This window comes from Streptopelia decaocto (assembly GCF_964273445.1).
Source record: "Streptopelia decaocto genome assembly, chromosome: 20".
NCBI lineage: Eukaryota > Metazoa > Chordata > Aves > Columbiformes > Columbidae > Streptopelia > Streptopelia decaocto.
Window position 1 is genome coordinate 6802067 of NC_138675.1, and position 19103 is coordinate 6821169.

At 49.7% G+C, this 19103-nt stretch overlaps 1 protein-coding gene across 1 annotated transcript in view; it reads left to right on the forward strand.

The window, feature by feature from the left end:
* Nucleotides 1–19103, forward strand: part of PRDM16 (PR/SET domain 16) — a gene marked incomplete at both ends in the record, with an annotated part of 214441 nt that overhangs the window by 77415 nt on the left and 117923 nt on the right. Inside the window, one exon of the mRNA XM_082069877.1 lies at nucleotides 11328–11677. Coding sequence (XP_081926003.1) covers nucleotides 11328–11677 — 350 coding nt within the window. The remainder of the gene's footprint in view (nucleotides 1–11327; nucleotides 11678–19103) is intronic.

Consider the following 19103-nt stretch of genomic DNA (forward strand, 5'->3'; position numbering starts at 1 on the left):
TCTATGGAGAGAAAGGCTCTCAGTGCGCGGGGGGCGGCCACCAGCTGCTCTGGATCCACGCACGATGGAGCCCCGCGGTGGAGGGCCCGGAGCCGGAGAGAGATGGGGACACATGGGGAGAGATGGGGACGCGTAGGGAGAGATGGGGACGCGTAGGGAGAGATGGGGACGCATAGAAGGGAGATGGGGACACGTAGGGAGAGATGGGGACGCATAGAGAGAGATGGGGACACATAGAGAGCGATGGGGACACACAGAGATAGATGCACCGTACAGACGTGAGCAGGAACTTCCATCAGCTCCGTTTTGCCTGCATTAACCACAGTTTTTATACTCTTGCCAAGCTAACATGTTAAGTGGAAAATAAACGTCAAATAACCCTGCTATAAAGCCGGATTTGTTTTATCAAACACGTATAGGAAATCTTCAAGCAATCTCACCAGTCTAAAGTCATGTGTGTGAAGAAAAATACCACTTGACCTGTCCAGGTTCTTCAACAATTTCCAAGTTATCATATATTTGTCTGAAAAAATATTGGGACACCTGGTTTGTAATGTATAAATTGTATTAGACACCGTGGGGATTATGTAAATGGAGGAGAACAGCAAACAGCATCTCACTGCAGCTTCTGCTTTCCAAGTATCTTTCCCTGGTGAACGTGAACGCCAGGTTTGGCATCTATTTCATAGGAAAATCCATCCTATTTGTCAATGAGGGAGACAGAATAATTGAAAACTTGATTAAGCAATCCCAAATCTGGGTTAAGTGTTACTGTGCTTAAAAACAAATTATTTGTGTCACACAAAAACCAAGAGCCTGTCTTTTGAACAGGCTGTGAAAACTACCAATGTAAACTTCAGAACTTATGCGAAAGTCCACTGATACACTGAGCTTTGTGATACGGATCTCAGAGATCATCGTTTTCAGTGTGGACCTGGAGCTTCCACAGCGCCGCGCTACAATTCTTGTATGTTTTATTCTGTGTTTTTTCCATTTATCTTATTTTCTAATATACTCTTCTGCATTTATTCTTGAAAAGTGTTCTAAGCTCACATGAGGGAGATGGAGAGTTGCCAGCAGAGCAGAAGATGCTCATTTTCAAAGGCACGGTGGGTGACCACGCGGCTGGACGTGCCTTTGCCTCGAACAGTAACGAATGTCGCCGGAGCCGTCGCCGCGGTCGCCGCCGTCCCCTTCGCTGACCGGCCCCGACACGCGTCCCCGCGACGGAAAATCCGGGAGCTGAAGGGTTAAGGCACAAATAAACCTGCGGTTCAGACTGTCAGCTTAGATGGTGCTTAGCAAGGGCGAGGAAAGAAAGCCAGTTGTGATTTAGAAGAAAAACAGTGAGATTTGACCAATTCCATGGAATACCTATCTCAGCCCCGGGGCAAGTGGAAGTGGTATATTAACCAAGGAATAGAGCAGAGGAGGAAAAAGGCCAAATCACATTTCTTTGAAACAAAGAGGCTTTTTACCAGGAACAAGCCTTGATAAAAATTACAGTGGCATCGCAAGTCATTTCACCCGCTCTGCCCCAGGCTATATTAGAGCACTGAGGAAATAGGGGATGCAGCAGCCCTGAAATACAAGTACAGTAGTCCCAGGAGCATTTTTAGTATAAATAATCCTTTTTAGAATAATGCGCTGGCTTTGAATAGGCGCAGGTGGCGGGTGCAGCACCCAGGGCTGGTTTGGGAAGGGTCAGGATGGCACCCTGTCCGGGATGTGCCCGCAGCACCCGCTGCCTGGCCACCACAGCCCCTGACCGCAAACGGAACCGCGCGGAATCGGCTTCAAAATAACCCTCATGGGTCTGTCAGGCTAAGCCAGAAGATACTGGGTGTGCCTGTGGGCTGGGCGGCTCTAGAACTGCTGCAGAGCTCCCGGCGTCGCGTGGATTTCCACTGGAATCGTGAGATTCCTACGGACGCGTCCGCTGTTGCTGGACGTGTGTTCACAGCTCCGCGGGCAGGTCCTGCGACCCACGTGCAGAATGCTCGGGAAACCCGCCTGCTGAACCGCGTTTGCGCACAAGTGCCGGGGAAGGGTACGTGTGGTGTTCCGCCCCACCGCCTTCTGTTGAACCTGCTGTCATTCCTGTCCCAGGTTTTGCAGAAAAGCTTTAGGAGCGCTTTCTCGGCCTGAAGTGACTTGTAAATAGGCTTCAGTGGAAAGAAAGCACTAGGATGAAACATGCGCTTGGGTCCTGGTCGGGTCCTTGTGTTCAGCTGGCAGAGAGGACAGGAGCCTGCATAGAGCGCTCGCGTGGTCAGCAAGAAAATGCCCCAACTCGTCTTGCGGAGGAGCTCAGTGCAGACGGCCTTCGAAACCGGGCTGGGAAACCTGCGGAGGAGGAACAGAGACAGATCTTTGCAGAGAACGGGATTTAAAAAGCGAGTTGTGTTTCTTACTGTGTCATCACTTGCCCCCTAAAATTCCATTTTTTCATAGTGGTTAAACATTTCTGTAATCGTCAGGACACTGGGAGCTGGGAGGTGTGCGTGGCCCACGAAATGAGTTTGGGTTTGTTCCCATAATATCAGTAACTTGCCTTCTTGGCCTAAAGGTGGGGAAAAACTTGGTAGAACTCAGAGTCAGACTTTGCTGGATTTTCCTTATGTGCATGTTTGAAATCTGACAGGTTTAACGTGAGTTGGAAGGTGCCTGAATGGGATGCGGGTTGAGAGCTGAGATGCAGGTTTAGAGCAGGACCAGCCCGGGGGCCTGGGCACCCGCGGCGGCGCAGCGCCGTGTCCTCGTGTGTCCTGTTCTGGTCACCCCGCTGTCCTTGTGCACAGACAGTGCGTGTCCTTGTGCACAGACAGTGCGTGTCCTCGTGCACAGACAGTGCGTGTCCTTGTGCACAGACAGTGCGTGTCCTTGTGCACAGACAGTGTGTGTCCTTGTGCACAGACAGTGCATGTCCTTGTGCACAGACAGTGCGTGTCCTCGTGCACAGACAGTGCGTGTCCTCGTGCACAGACAGTGCGTGTCCTCGTGCACAGACAGTGCGTGTCCTCGTGCACAGACAGTGCGTGTCCTCGTGCACAGACAGTGCGTGTCCTCGTGCACAGACAGTGCGTGTCCTCGTGCACAGACAGTGCGTGTTCTCGTGCACAGACAGTGCGTGTCCTTGTGCACAGACAGTGCGTGTCCTCGTGCACAGACAGTGCGTGTCCTTGTGCACAGACAGTGCGTGTTCTCGCAGCTGCCAGTCAGGGCAGTTGTGTGAAATCTCCAGAGGCAGAAGCTGCAGCGTGTTTGACAACCCTCGTTGTGTCCTCTCCGGGGAGCAGCTCGGGCAGCCTCTTCTGTGCGTACAGGGGTTTCCGTGCTGATCTTCACTTGACTTTCAGGTCTGGAAAAAACACAATTCTTGGGCCAAAGTGAAGTTGGAGGCTGCTGTGAAAATGTGTCCTTGAGGTTTGTGAATAAAAACTGCGTTGGTCATACACAGCTCCGGGAGGACTCGGCTCGGTGACCGAGTGGGATTTATGTTCTGCCAAGAGGTTTTGGGCTGGAATGGTTTGATTTGGCTGATCCGACACAGACACTGTGCAGTGGGTGACTCAGGAGCCTGTGTAGCAATAGGACTGTGCGTTCTGCTTCTGTAAATTAAAAAGTGTGTGAGATAATGATAAAGACTTTCAAAGACTGAATCTTAAAAATTCAGCTGGGCTAATTCATTAGAAATAATACAACAAGTTTTACAGATGTTTTGGCTTTACAATAGAAGGGGCAGGTGATAGAAAATATCCTGAGCACAAGGCAGGCTTGAAATACAAATCTGGTACATTTGTGCATATCTGATATTTACAATATCAATATAGTGTTTAGGGCGTTGAGGAAAACACAGTTTGCAGAGCACTGTGTGTGTGTGTGTGTGTGTGTGTGTGTGTGTGTGTGTGTGTGTGTGTGTGCCCTGCACTCAGAGCTGTGTGTGTGTCTGTGTGTGTCTGTGTGTGTGTGTGTGTGTGTGTGTGTGTGTGTGTGCCCTGCACTCAGAGCTCTGTGTGTGTGGCTCTGTGTGTGTGTGTGTGTGTGTGTGTGCCCTGCACTCAGAGCTGTGTGTGTGTGTCTGTGTGTGTGTGTGTGTGTGTCTGTGTGTCTGTCTGTGTGTGTATGTGTGCCCTGCACTCAGAGCTCTGTGTGTGTGTCTCTGTGTGTGTGTGTGTCTGTGTGTCTGTGTGTGTGTGTGTGTGTGTGTGTGTGTGCCCTGCACTCAGAGCTCTGTGTGTGTGTCTCTGTGTGTGTGTCTCTGTGTGTGTGTGTGTCTGTGTGTGTCTCTGTGTGTCTCTGTGTGTGTGTGTCTGTGTGTGTGTGCCCTGCGCTCAGAGCTGAGCTCTTGTCACCCACCTCACGCCTGGCCGCTCCTTCACCGCCGCGTTGCCCGTCCTGCCCGCTCTGCCCTCCCCTCCTGCACGGGACGTGTTTGTCTGGCTCCTGTTAGGAAATAGAAATTGTTATCGATTAATATTAATATTTAGCGTGTTGGTGAAAATGTCGTTTCCCACCGCTATTAATCTGCTATGTTAATAATGCCCGGACTCCTGTTCTGGACCCTGGGGAACCCACAGTGAGCAGAATGACAATGAGACGGTAACAACAGCCGAAAAGCTTTGGCTTGGCAGAGATGTGAATTCCAATTGCAAGGTCTCCTTTTGGAGCCGTACAAACGCTTTATTCTTGTTCTATGGTCTGACATCCAGGACCGAGGGAAATACCCGGCACCGTTTGTTAGCGGCTGGAGAACCAGTCTCGCTGCATTTATTTATTTATTCTGAATAGGTAACATTTCTCTTAGCGGAGAATTTATCGTGCAGTCATTTTTAAAGTTCCACTTTACTGCATTTCCAGCGAAGAAATTTCTGTAGAATTGGAGCATTTCTATGGTTTTATAGATTTTTTAGGGGGAGATGTTTTGTGGCCGAGCCGAGCAGAGCGCTGGGGAGCAACGGGGATTTTCTGGGCGAGCGGAGCATTCTCTTCAGGCTTTCGTCTCTTCTTTCCAGATTTTCTTTCTCTTGAATTATTTCCACAGATTCTTCACAAGCGTTTGTTGCAACTGTATGTGTGACACCCTGTACGTTTCTTGTGCCGCTTCATTGCAGCTATTATGTTGTAAATAGTTTAGAGACACAAATCCCAAAGGCTAATATTTTTCCAGTGGCTTTAATAATAACACAGTAGAGCTTTTATTTTTCTTATAACAACCTGCTTTATCTACTGCATCCAAATATGCATTGAATTAATTTTTTAACATAGCGCAATCGTGGAAATGTCGTCCTGAATTCAAATACACAACAACACACTAACACAGAGATGGGGTGAAGTGTAGCTATGGACAAGAACATTCGTGTGTGAGTTTCATTCTGGAAGGATCTTGCGTGGAAGGGTTGTTGCTGCCGGGTTGGACCAGACTCTCACTGGAACGTGATCCTGGCGCTTAGTGGCGAGCGATTCGGACGCTTTCCCTGCCGGTTGTCCCGCAGGAAAACGCGCATTGAGGAACACGTCGAAACACTGTCTCAAGCTTTATTCTTCATTCTGCCAGCCCAAACCCCTTAATAAAAGAAAACACTTAATTTTTTGCTTGAAACCAAAGGTAATTGAAATCCTTACTTCTTGTTTGTCTTACAACCAAGTTCTGAAGCAGCTGGTTTTTTAGAACATGTATTGAAACATACATCCCATTAACTCTTCTGCTCCGTACTCGTCGTTCTCACCTCTCGTTCCTCATGTAAGGTGTTTCCTGTTTCTTTTTAATAAAAGGGTTGGAATCTGTTTTGCGAGGTACAATGGCAGTCGAGACGAAACAGACCGTAAATGTGGAGCTTGACGAATTGTACAAATTAAAGGCGGAGAAGGAGTTACGCGTGCAAACGTTCAGTTTTGATCACATCCTTTCCCCTGGTCCCGTGTCCCCCCGTCTGTCCCTGAGCAGCCGCGTTGCTGTGTCAGGACCCGCTGGTTCCATGTGCAGCCGTTCTGTGCTGGACACGGGGTCGGGAGGAAGGAATTGCCTCAGTAACTTACTCCTTATTGTCCATGGATGGAGGAAAAGCTATTTTTGTACGACCCTGAAGCATTTAATGCCTCAGTCCCATCCTTAAAGAGAGAGAAATCATTCTTCTCACTGCGGTTTTGGCACTAATGTGCATCCTTTCTGGCAGAAGGGAACCCAAATATTTTAGATGAGCTTCCAGAGATGGTCTTGCCCTGAATTTAGGTGTTTGGCTTACGAGTGGAAACGCTTTGAAGTGTTCCAGCCCCAGCCGTTGGTTTCTTCGGTGCGAGGGCTCCGCGTGTGGCGGGAGGTGGACGGTGGTTTGTGGGTGAGCTGGAGGCTCCTCGAGCCGAGCGCTGGATCCCGGGTGACGGCCCCAGCCCACTGGGAGCGGGGCTCTGCGTTCCTATTGTATTTCAGCTGCGGCCATCAGGTGGCAATCTGATCACTGAGATCATCCTGCTCCAGGGCTGTTTGGGTGGGTGCTGGTTGGTGCTCTCGGGTGTCCTCTGTGATTTACACGTGTCCTGGGGGTTTTGCTCCGCTGGTCAGGACAGAGGCCGGGCAGTGGGGCTGCTGCACGATCTTGAGTGCAGGAAGGAGCATATAGGATATAGGTACTTGTTACAACTCACCTGAACTAGATTATAGCTGGGCGGCACAATACTCGGGGCAGTGAGCCTGGGCAGCTGTTGGCAGTAGTTGAGCGCATGTTGTTTAATGGGAGAGTTTGCACGCCCGGCTCGGGCTGGAATGCTGAGGGTTCACTCCAGCTCTGCTACTCTACAAATTGGTCATGAAAATGACTATTTTTGCCGATGAAACGTATTGAGCATACAGCGAAGAGACAGAATCCTCTCACCCAGAGTGTCTCGTGTTCCGGAGGTGTGAAATATTCCATGACTTCTTCCCAATGTAGCGCTAGAGCCGGAATAGCTTTTGGTGTGGTTGTTTTCTTTTCTTCCCTGGGGAATGTTTTAAAGCAAAATCCACCCAGCGCAGGAGCCTGGGTACGTTCCATGGAGCTGTAAAGGTGGTGGCAGGTCCTGGCCTGGTGGGGGTTTATCTGATGACACCTTTAATATCATAATAGCCCAACAAGAAGCAGTTCCAGACAATAGTGTGGTTTTAATACCTGGATGCACTTCTAAACTTATAGCGAGGAATGAGTTGCAAAGTTTGAATAATTAAGTAAAAAACCTTTCAACAGCCAGTTGATGCCTAAGGACGGAGTCTGTCCGTGCGGCGCCGCGTTGTTCGGGCTCACGTACAAAGTCACAATTCTGTGTGGATATTTCTGTTTTCTCCTTTTTTGCTTGAATTATCCCTTGGGCCTGAGATTCCAGGTTATCTGCTGAGGCAGAGTGTGAGTTCAACGGGGGCTTGATGTTCTTCTCCTTGATGTTCTTCTTGATGTTTAGAAAATGAAAATACCTGTTTATTACACAGATTGGGAAACAAATACAAAACATACAAAACGACCCACCTGAAATCTAACACATTGTCTCTTTTACCACCATTTCCTTTAACATCAGGCTTTCTTTTTCTTTCAGTACAGCTGCTAAATAGATTATTCATGAGGCCTCTACCAACACTAAAGCATCACTCTCATTGTTGCAGGAACCTCATTGGTGTCACACAGATTTTAAGCCTATGCCCATATCTGATTATCTGTGGAAACGACCTTTCAATGGGTCTTTTTATTGAGCAATTTTGCTCGTGAGCTTTGAAGGACTAATTTTAGTTTCATGGCAATAACAATAAGGTCAAGTTGTATTTCTGTGCGGCTTTTCAGAGCAGCAGACGTTGTGGGTGTTGAAATCCCGGCGGTGAGGAGAGGGGCAGCGGGACAGCGGCTCGGCACCGGAGCGGCCACGGAGCCGCCGGCTCCTTCCCGGGCAGCTCAGGGCTCTGGGCAGCGCTCCTGAACTACCACATGTTCTCAGCCTTTTGGTTTGTCAGCAGTGGTGTCGCACGTACAGAAATGCCCAGGGGGGCGCTGGGGTTGGTGAACGGTGCAGCGTGCACTGGGGACACGCTGGGGATTCTGCAGCGCGATGGTCGCGGGACTCTCAGCAGCGCGGTACCCAGACGTTAAAGAGGCTCCACCGATTCTGAAGCAGCAACGTGAGTAGATGGACTTGTCACAGGTGCTTCAGCTCTAAGCCAAACTAAACCCCAGCGGCTGATTTTGCCCTGGCTATTAATAAATCCTACATGGAAGCTGTTGATCTAAAGATTTCATAGTGTGACAAACCCAGCGTGCGTACGTATGTGTTTGGTGGTGCTGCTCCTCTGGGTGCGTGTGGTGTCTCTTGTGTCACAACTAATGGGACCTGAGGAGGTTCCGTTTGGTCGGCGTCCGGTGCCTGTTGGTGCTGATCGCTGAGTTAGCCCTCAAGAGGCAGAGGGAAATATTGCCCGTGATTGGTGATGTCTCCTGAAATACGAGGTCGGTCAGATGTGTGTTTAACTTCAGAGCAAGTTAAAGTCACTGTTCTATAGTGAGGTGTCTTTATACTTGTATCATTTGAACATTTTCACAGGTTGTGCTCCAATAAACCTGGTTTTGCTTTTCAACTCAGTTGGAATTCCTGTTTCTTAAGTGCAAAAGAGGCTAATCATAGAGTAGAAAATAATTTGACTTGCTAATACTAGGAGAGAAAACATTTAGAGCAACCACAAGTATTTTCAGGATTGGGGAGTATATCATAGTTATGAAAGCGTGTTTCTGGCGCCGTGTTTGGGTGAGGAGGCTGCACTTTCTAGCAGAGGAAGCGTTTGGAAGCTGGAGCAGGCGCTTCTCTGTACGGCTCAAAAGCCGGAGCAAAAAAAGTGTTGGCAAAGGAAGCCAAAGCCTCCTCTTTGGTGCAGTCTGCCACCGGCCTTCTTAGGCGTGAGCTCAGGAAAATCTGTGTTAGGCATCAAAAAGCATGAGGAGGAGATGTCCTTCACACAGAAGGTGTATTCTGAGGAGAGAGATGTAGTGTGTGTATATATATCTATACGTTCAGCGGAGCCTTGCTTTTGCGCTGTTCTTCCCGCGGTGTCTCCGTGGCAGCAGGAGCCTGCACGCCGATGTGTGCTGGGTGCTGCGGGATGACATCAGGTCGGTCATTAACATGCGCGGTGGGCGTCCCTCCCGGCCCGCAGGCCACAATGAGCCGCTTGTTGGGCTTGTTATCATAGTGGAAACTACTGTGCAATGAAAGCACAGTCATGCTGCCTCATGTTTAATTGAGAGATGGCAAATCTGTTCCCAAAATACTTCAGCTACTTGTATGGTATGACAAATGTGTTTTTCTTTTCCCCCTTCATCTGTTTCCCTCCCCCCTTTTTTCCTTTTTGGATGAAAAAAAGCTCTATTTCCATTACATATGAATGTTGTAGCTTAGCAATTGCCTCCTCTTGGAAAATCCCCAAACACGATTACCCTCTGAATCTGCAGTTTTCACTCGTAATCCTCCTATCTCTATGTATTTCAGGCTCCCTGGGACTTGATTTCTTTTCCTTCAGCATGCTCGGGGCTGGTTGTACAACTTGCTTCTCAAGCTTCTTGGTGTTGATGCTGGTGTTTGGCATCACCAGAGGTGCTGGGTGGGAGCTGGTGACGCTGTGGCGCTGGAGATGGGCCACACCTGGAGCAGCCGCGTTGTGCGTCGGCTCCTCCGCCTTTGCAGTCGCACCGTAACACTTCACCCACCCCCGTCACAACTGCGGTTTGAGTGCCAGCCCACCCCCCTGTATTTGGAAGCGATATCAACTCTGCCTCAGTGTGATACGAGACATGTCAACATCAGTTCATCACATTCAATTAAAACAGGGTGTTCTAATATGCTAATGAGCACTCCAGTTAATGTGGCAAAAGCTTTGAAGATATATAGTTAATTATTTTTTTGTTTCCTAGTAGATTTCAGGAAGGGTGTTTGAAATTGACTTTTGCTTAATCTCGAACCATTTGAGTGCAGTTGGAGAGAAATTCCATTAATGGTTTTGTGGAAGTTGCAACTAGATATATATGTGTATGATTTTTCAGGTATAGGGAATAAGAGATGTAAGAGCCTGGTTCTGCTGAGTCTGTGTTTAATGCTTTATGATGCCTGCAGTGCAGTGTCTGATGTTAAGTATTGTACTTCCTACGATAAAGATGGTGAAATCTGTAAAAGGCCCTGTTGAGCACTAAAAATCTGAAGAGGTAAACGCATCCCAGAGCTGAAATCCATTGTGTTCGGTGGAGAATTTCTCTCTGGATTTCGCGCTCGCCTGGATGATCCTGGAGTCCCTGCCTGGGTCTCACATAGATGGTTCACAAAGTTGTTGAAACACCCCAGATGGTTCAGTCAGGAGCCTGCAAGGGGCTGAAAACTCCCATTTCAGTGGAAGATATTCTATCCCGTGTAGCTCATTGGAGAGGTTAAGAGGTGACATCCTCAAAAACTGAAAAGGGAGAGATGTTGAATGCGGAAGGTAAAAAGGAGGCAGACGGCTGGCGGGGAGAGGGGACAAAGGGTTTAGAATTGCTGGGGGCTGTGCACGGGGGACGAGCCCTTGTCCCCCGGTGGCGGTGGCTGCTGGTTGGGCCTTAAAGTAGCGGGGTCAGCCTAAGAGAGAACCCGCGCAGAGCCTTCTGTGCTGAGCTGATTCACAGGGGTCCTTAGTCCGAGCGGGGCAGGGCCAGCCCTTCCAGCTTTCCCTTCGGCTGCGGTGGCACCGTTACAAAGCAGGTCCTGCACAGCTCAGGGGAACAACGTCTGCGATGAGGTTGAGAGTGTAGTTTAACATGCTCACTCTTCAAGCATGTAGGGTGTATTAGTCATAAAACAGTATTGCAAACTAGCGATGCTTTTGTTGCGCTGCCGAGGGACGTTGCTGGACGGTCACATCAGCCGCGGCTCCTGTTGTGTGGCGCCTTGAGCCCGAGAAACCCAAGCACTCAGCAGACAGTCCCCGTCAAACTTCGGTCATATTTTACCTTAATTTCTCTTTTAATTCCCCTACAAAATACACCGAGCCAGCTGAAGCAGTAAATGGTCAATGGAGCTTTGGGCACCTGTGCTGCGTGCTCGTCCCCCTCTGTGCCGCGGCTGCGGGGCGAACGCCCGCCGGTCGCCCCCACGGCCCCTCCAGCCGCTGAGCACCCTGCAGCCGGGACGAACGTTCTCACCGCGTTCTGTAGCTCAGAATGACCTTTGTTCCGCCGCTGCTCCTCTCCGTAAAGCACGCGAACTTGGCTTTATGAAACTATGTCCCAAGAAGAGATTAACTGATGTTCACGTGAGTATTTCAGTGTGTTTTGTTCTGCTGTTTCCCCTTTTAGGTGACAGCGAGATTGTAAATAATATGTACGAGACCGACCCTGATCTCCTTGCTGGCGAAAGTGCAGAGGAGGAAACAGAGGACAGTATTATGTCCCCCATTCCGGTCGGACCTCCGTCACCCTTTCCCACCAGCGAGGACTTCACTCCCAAGGAGGGCTCACCCTATGAAGCTCCCGTCTACATTCCTGATGACATTCCAATCCCACCAGATTTTGAACTCAGAGAATCTTCGATTCCAGGGGCAGGGCTAGGGATCTGGGCCAAAAAGAAGATTGAAGTTGGGGAGAGATTTGGACCCTATATGGCAGTACAGAGGAGCACATTAAAGGAAGCAAACTTTGGATGGGAGGTAAGCGTGTTGAATGTGATAATCCCATTCGTTTGTCTTCTGTGCAAAGTGTTTGTGAAGCTCCATCGAGCCCCGGCCGGGCTGGGACAGAGGCGGTGGCTTTGCTGATGCCGTGTTTCCCTGCCTTACTTTGCATCCCCGATTACGTGCGGTATTTAAAAAGCAGCAGAAATAATTTTTAAAGACGGCTTCTCGGGCTACAAATACTGCTTTAGCACCATTTTAGAAGGTTGGTTTTAAATGATGTTGGGTCACTTCTTAAAGTGCTTGTCATTTCCAAATTGTGTTCAGAACTTGTCACAATGGAAGGAGTATGATTAGTCGCATCATGTTTTGTAGTTGGCTGTGTTACCTTTGACTTGCAGCCCATGTTCGCTGTGCAGGCGTTATTAACTGGTCATAGAAAAATCGCATGTACCCATTAAGAGCCCAGGTGTTCTTGAGTTCTTGTTCTGCATCGAAGATAAAGAAATGTGAAAGTCATTTTTCCCTAAGACCTAAGCAAACCCCAATGTTCAATAGGAAAAACACCCCGTCCAAGGGCTCGCTGAGCTGTTCTGGGCTGTCGTGCGGTAGAAGTGTCCGAAGAGCTCAAATCGGTTTGGTGGGACAAGCTTTTCCTTTCCTCTCCCTCCCAATGCAGGCGAAGGGAAGTTCAGCCAGAGGCTCGAGCCCCCTCGCCCGCCCATGCAGCTCATCCGCGTGCTGGCTGCTCTGTGGTGAATGGCGTGGAATGCTGCGTGTTGGTGCTGTGGGAGCTTCGAAACGGGTGGGTATTGGGGAAAAAAGATCTGTTACTGTGCTGGTGATACTGGTCAGTACTTGTCAGTCTGGGCCGATGGGTACACGGCAGCTCAAGGTCCCTGGTGTGCTGGTGGCATGGAGGTCTCTCTGAACAGAGCACGTTTTCCTCTAGGAATACCCAGCGCTGACTGTTTACAGTGTGGAAGTGGCTCCTCTGGAAGGCGAATCCTCTGTTTCTGAACCTCGCAGTCAGACGCGCCTTTGTTTTCACAGACTTTTTTTTATTTTAAAAAGCGCAATCCTCCTTGGCTGCTGGAACTCAGGCCAAGCTTGGCTAATACCGGTCTTGTTTTCTATGACCTCGGCAAAACTTTGTCCTTGTGTTTTATATTTGTGATAAAAGTTTGTGTTTACATCCCTGTTTTTAAGATAGTTCCCTGCATGCGTTCTGCACTGATATCAGCCGTACCTGTTCGCTTCGGTCTGCGTTGACTTTGCGATACTGTTGATTCTTGTAGCGCAGTTGAACAAACTTCCTTTCCAAGAGGAAGTTCCAGGCCCCAGCAGCGCTGCTCTGGGCTCTGGGTCACCCACACCTGGTGGGAAGGACGGTTTGTCCTCACACCCCCCACACCGTCTCTTTGACCTCGTCCTTCAGACGCCTCTCGGGGTTTTCCATTCCCAGTGCGTTTAAACAGAGCGCAGACGGCGGGTTTTGGTCCCTCAGTCTCTTCACTTGGGAACAACACACCCGGGTGCCTTCGGGTGCCGGGCGGGAATCGTTGCCGTACAAACCATCTCTGCCCACGCGCTGCTTTCTGTGCTGCTTCCTGAGATTTTAAGGGTGGAAAAGCCTTCAACATGCTCCAGGCAGCTTTACGGGATGTCACTTGTGCTTGAGAATTGCAGCTTGGGACACGTTTCCATCGCTGCTAATAAAGTGGAGCGGGCAGACAATCGGCAGCAAGAGAAAAAAAGGAAAGGGGAGGAGTTTTTTGTCACCCTGTAATTTGTTGACGAGACTTTTGCCTCTGTGTTGGTGCTCAGAACAGCGGTGACTCTGACAGATGTACTTGTTGGCGTGTTCGTGTGCAGTTTGACATTAGTTTTTGGCAATAGTTCTCTGGAACTCGTAGTTTTGACTTCTTGAAAGCCGGTGTAAGACTTGTCGTAGCGCCTTATTGCTGGCTAATTGAGATATTACCGGTGTGTCTGGATCGCCTGGCCTATTAGTTACATGAGGATTTTTGCTTCAGGAGAGACGTGTTCTTCACGCTGCACTATCTTGTTTCTTCATGTCTGTTTCCTCCACCATGCACTTTGTGGAACAGCACGGAGCTCCCCGTTTCTCCCGTGCCGGTGGTGTCTGCCCGCCGCTGTCCCTCCAAAGACACTCCCGGCTCACACCGTGCGGCTGTTCAGTGCGGCTGTTCCTGCCCCGCGCTCCCGATCCTGCGGCTCCTCGCCGGCTGGCACAGAACCCGCCGTTCAGAGTCCCCGAATAAATCACAGCGCGTTTACACTCCATTGCCTCTGGGACTTGGAAAAAAAAAGCCACGTAATGATTTTGATCACTTTGTTGAGTAAATAATGATATTTATCATAGCGCTGTTTAATTTGCTAACTGGGAGAAGAATGGGAATCACATCCTGGAGGGAAATTTAGCAAGTGAGTTCTGGGGAATTGGGAAGCAATCAGATATGCTTTTAGCTCAGTTTGCTTCGCAGGGTAAATACCATTAATAAAATATAGTTATTAGTTCCTTCGTTTTAACTTATATTTTAAGAGAGGTGATTTGCTGAAGCACGAGAGGCTTTGCTCATGCTGCAGCAGGAACCAGGCTGCCTATTTACCTGTGAAAAATAAGTGCTCTCCGGTCACGCTTTAGGGTGGCGATAGAAGCTGTGTTGTGAAAGACAAATAACTGTGGGAAGAATCAGATGCAGCAGGAGCGCTCGTGGCCCCGCAGCCCTGCCCGTGGACAGCGCCGGGTCCCGTCGGTTGTGGGGCTGTTCCCTACACCTGGGATTAAACACAGGCCAGGAGATGCGCTGTATTGAACACAGGCCAGGAGATGCGCTGTATTGAACACAGGCCAGGAGACACACGGTGTATTCAACACAGGCCAGGAGATGCGCTGTATTGAACACACGCGGTGCTGCGAATGCTTCTCAAAGAGCAGTGGGGAGGGGTGCGGGAAAACTGCGCGTTGTATCAAAGGCAAGGTCCCGTTCTCTGCAACTGCATCTGTTGGGGGATAATTTATTAATCTCGAGGCTGGATAAAAAAGAAAAATGCACCTTATGATGTCCGAGTGAAATGACCGACATTTGTACCATTTTTGTGGTGTTTCATCAAATGCTTCGAGTTGGGGTTAAAAGAGTAAGTCTTTTTTAGGCCCAAGAATGCCAGGATATCTTGCTCTATCTTGGGCACGTCTCTAAAACATGGGTATATAAGGAATAAAGGAAAAAAAGAAGAGACAGGGGAAGGGAATGACTAAGAATACCTCCTGATATTCCTCCTTTATTTCCATAAGGGGTAATAACTCATGAGCAATCCGGCAGAGGGCACTTTCTTTAAATAGAACATTCTGATTCACAAGCAGAAAAAGGAAATAAATATTTTCTTTTAGTTTTCGAGAGGCATCCATGAACACCCGCTTCTGAAACAGCATCTGATCATCCACACTAAAAAAAAAGGGGGGGAAAGAAAAAAAGGAGGAAAACCAAATCCCACAGATTGGTCAGTGGTGAGCGGAGGGCTTGCAAACCAGCCCGTTGGGTGTCACGGGGCGTGTGGGGCGCAGGGCAGCGCTGCGGAACCTGAACCTCCACAGAAATCCAGCCTTTGCTTTGTGTCCCCAGGAGAGTCCGGCTGCTGGGCCGGGAACACAGCGGGGTTTGGGAAGGGAACAGTCAGTGCGTTGGAGTTAAACAGAAACACACACGGACTTGAAAGGACGCGTCATTTTATGTAGAGTCATGGAATAGTTTGGGTTGAAGGACCTTCCCAGCGCCCCCAGCCCAACCTGCCATGGAAGGGACATCTTCACAGCTCAGGTTGCTCGGAGCCCGTCCAGCCCGGCCCGGGGCGTCTCCAGGGGGGTGTTTGTCCCAGGAGGGCGTGAAGCGCCGTCTGAGTCACATTTGGGACGCTGAGTGTGCGGGAGGAGCTCTGGTGTCCAGACAAGGTGCAGAGCTGGCTGGGAGGAGCATTTCCCCGCACAGGAGTGGCTTTGGAAGCGTTACTAATCCTGAGCTTTGCTTCCGGAGTTGTGACTCAGACCAGCTGCTCTGCCAAGTGTCCTCGTGTAAAACACCCACCTGGACTCATCTGTGCGTGTGTCTTCATGTCCCGGTTCTCTCCCCGCTCTGAAAGCAAACGGAGAACAGGACAGTCAAGGCGCAGGCCCGGGTGGGAGCTGGTTGGTGTCCTGGGGTTTGGGCTGTGACAGTCTGCTGGGACCATTTAATGCGTTTGCACCGATAGAGACGTGCACGTCCAAGTGGGATGTGTGAATCAAGGAGAGGCGTCTCTCACAACGCAGGTGATCCGTGTGCGCATCGGGGAGCACAGGCTGGAGAGCGCTGCGTCACAACTTGCCATCGCTTACTCTCTTTGCACAAAAATGCACAAAAGCTGCTTACAAATAATAGTAGCGCTTTTGGGTGCGGGGCGTTCGCAGGCAGCCGTCCCGCTCGCGCTCTGCAGCGAGGCGCCTTCGGCTGCCCTGGGCAGCGTGCGGCTGGCGAGGCCAACGTCCGTGTGTCCTGGCAGCAGCCTGCTGTCCTGCCAGCGCGGCCGCGGCTCGGAGCCCCATCCTGAGAACCACCTTGGGTTTAGTGCCTTTCAGACCCTTTCTGGGGCAGAAGCTGCAGCTCCAGCCCACCTGTGCCTGCGCTGTTGTGCCCGCGTGGTTGTGCCCGCGTGGTTGTGCCCGTGTTATTGTGCCCGCGTTGTTGTGCCTGCGCTGTTGTTCCCGCGTTGTTGTGCCCGCGCTGTTGTGCCCGCGTTGTTGTGCCTGCATTGTGCCGGGCCGGTTTGCTCCGCGCACACAAGTGGGTATTTTCTCCCTTTTGATCTGATTAGCGAGCAGTATGTTTCTTCACTTTCAGATAATGCCCGGGCAAGTCATTGCTTTAATTGTACATCTCATTGTGTCATCCCTGTTCAATCATGTTCAAAAATACCTACATTTCACCCTTGTCCCCCACCTCCCTTTTCCCATTTAGATCTCACTGAAGTCCATTCTACCTTATCAGCACAGTAATTTCATGAGCAGAGCTTGGATTTCTGCCGTTTAGGCCCCGGCCATTGTCTGTCGCAGCTGCAGTCAAGATAAACCCTCACCCAGAACAAAGTTGGAATGACCTTTTACAAGCAGAATCTGCCTTGTTTCCCTCCAGACTAATTTATCAGCCTTCATTTCAGCCCAGTCTCTCAGCAGAGGCCTGAAAGAACATTACAGAGAGCATGAATGAACAGGGGGATTAAGATGCTTGGCTAGTCCCTCTTTTTCATCAGACACCTTCTGGATTTACTGAGATGTAAGCTGTAAATGACCGTAAGTGGTGAACTGCCTTAAACTTGGAGGAAGGGAAGGGAAGGGGCGGGGGAGTCGCCAAAGCCAAATGTTTGGAGAAGCAGAGAGCTCTGGGGAACGCGATAAACCTCGCTCCTAACTCAGAAAGTGGTGGGTCTGAGCAGGACTCGAGCTGCCCCAGCTCTGCCGCCCGCTCCACAGGGCTCCGTGTTGGGATTTAAACCCCATTTATTGATTTAAAGCAAATTTTAAATACTGGGTTACGTATGTCTATACTAGAAGTATTTTTGCACAGCAGACTGGCAGAAGTTTCATTGGGAGCGTGACTATAACGCTGCAAGAGCTGGAAGTTTTTTGCAGTGCACATGCTAAGGGTCAAAGAGCCCGATATGAAAGAAAAGATCCACTTTTAGCTGACAACAGCCACCGTCCCAGAGACCTGCGGCGAGGAAGGGAGTAAAGCGTGTGTAGTGAGGGAGGGCAGAGCCGTGGGCTGGGGCTCGGTGGCCGTCCTGCGTGTGCACGGGGGCAGCTGTCGTCAGCGTTGGGGGACCGGCGACCCCGCTCCAAGCACTGACACATCAGATATATCTAGTGCTTACACCTTGGAGCTTCCTTCATCTTTTATGTAGTGAAAAAAAGGGTCGTTTAACAACTTCCAAACGTTACTGTTAAGTCACGAGCTGCTCAGTGCAGGGGGGGAAACCCTTGTCTGCAGAACTGGACTCATTGTGTTGGATTACTTGAATTGAGTTGACTTGAAAGCTTTTGCACGGGAAGAATTAAAGGCGGCTCCAGTGAGTTGGCCTTTGATACTGGTTGTAGTGGTGAGTACTGGTGGTGATAAACGACGTCAAGGGGACATTTCTTGTGACCCCAGGAAGATGTTGCGTCTTCATTCCCCGCACTCGTGCGAGTGCTGGACCAGTGTTGCTATTGCAAATCTCATTTTCAACTCCTTGTTGTTTGTGTGGGGTTTGGATCCAAGCCAACATTCACAGTGTAAATTCTCATCTTGCCTGCAGTTTATTACAAGATTTTGTGGTAGTCTGCTGGAAATTTCAGATTTAGAAATTTGAGCCAAAGCGACTGCTTTTCCTGCCTTTTTCTGTTTTCCAGAGTTGCTTCATTTTCTACAGGGCTTGTGTGTGTGTGATATATGTATCAGTAAATGCATGTGTAAATTTACTGCTTGCTCTAAACTGTAATTGGCAAGAGTAGGAATGTAGCAAATTCAGAATGTGAATGACAAAATACTGATACTGTATCCTTTAATTTATTACCTGCATTATCCACAGTCCACGTTTTCCACTCGGTTCTCTCTCCTTCATGAGTTGTGTTTTCACTGGACTGGCATTTTCCTCCTCTGATGAATTAACTGTCAGTTGAAGTTAGTGAGATAAATCAAAACAAATGGACACCCTGCTCCATATTGACTTTCTCACTGCCTGGTTCTGAAAAGCACTTTCTGAGCCCCGCGCTGCTATTCCGCTCGCATGGTTCTAAGCAAATGTACAGGAAAGGAGGAACTGGGTGAGGTAGGTGCTCAACAGCCATCAGTTACGTTTTCTCTATCTTGGTTTTATCTGGGATCTTGTCAACAGTGAGATCTGTGCCATTTGCCAGGACAGAAGACACTTGGCGTTGTGTCAGGAAATGGGATGTTAAATGGCTCTCAGGAAGCACACGTTGATGTTTCGGCCTTTTAAAATGTGGTTTAATCTACACTGGAGAAGAGGTTTTGGAATAACTGCAGCAGTTTAAGTGCAAAGAAGGACCCTGTGTTAGCGCACGGGCGTCGCGCAGACACCAGAGCAGAGACGGGTCTCCGTCCGGGTCCAGGGAGGTTTATCCCCATTGCTGTGGGAGTTGCTGCAGATGGTTACACGGCTGTTGGACAGGGGCTCCGAGACGTCGGGGTCTTGGCTTTTCTCCCAAGATAGCAGAGCTGTTTCCAGCCCGGGTTATTCTGTTTGTGCAAGGGGATGAGTAGTGATCAGACACAGGATCCCCCGTGTCCCCGGTCACACAAACCTCTGCAGTGACACGGAAAAGAGATCTGCGATACGGGCACGTTGGAGACTCCGATCCCTGGCAGACATGGTGAAGAACACGCGGTTGCATAGGTGCAGGCGT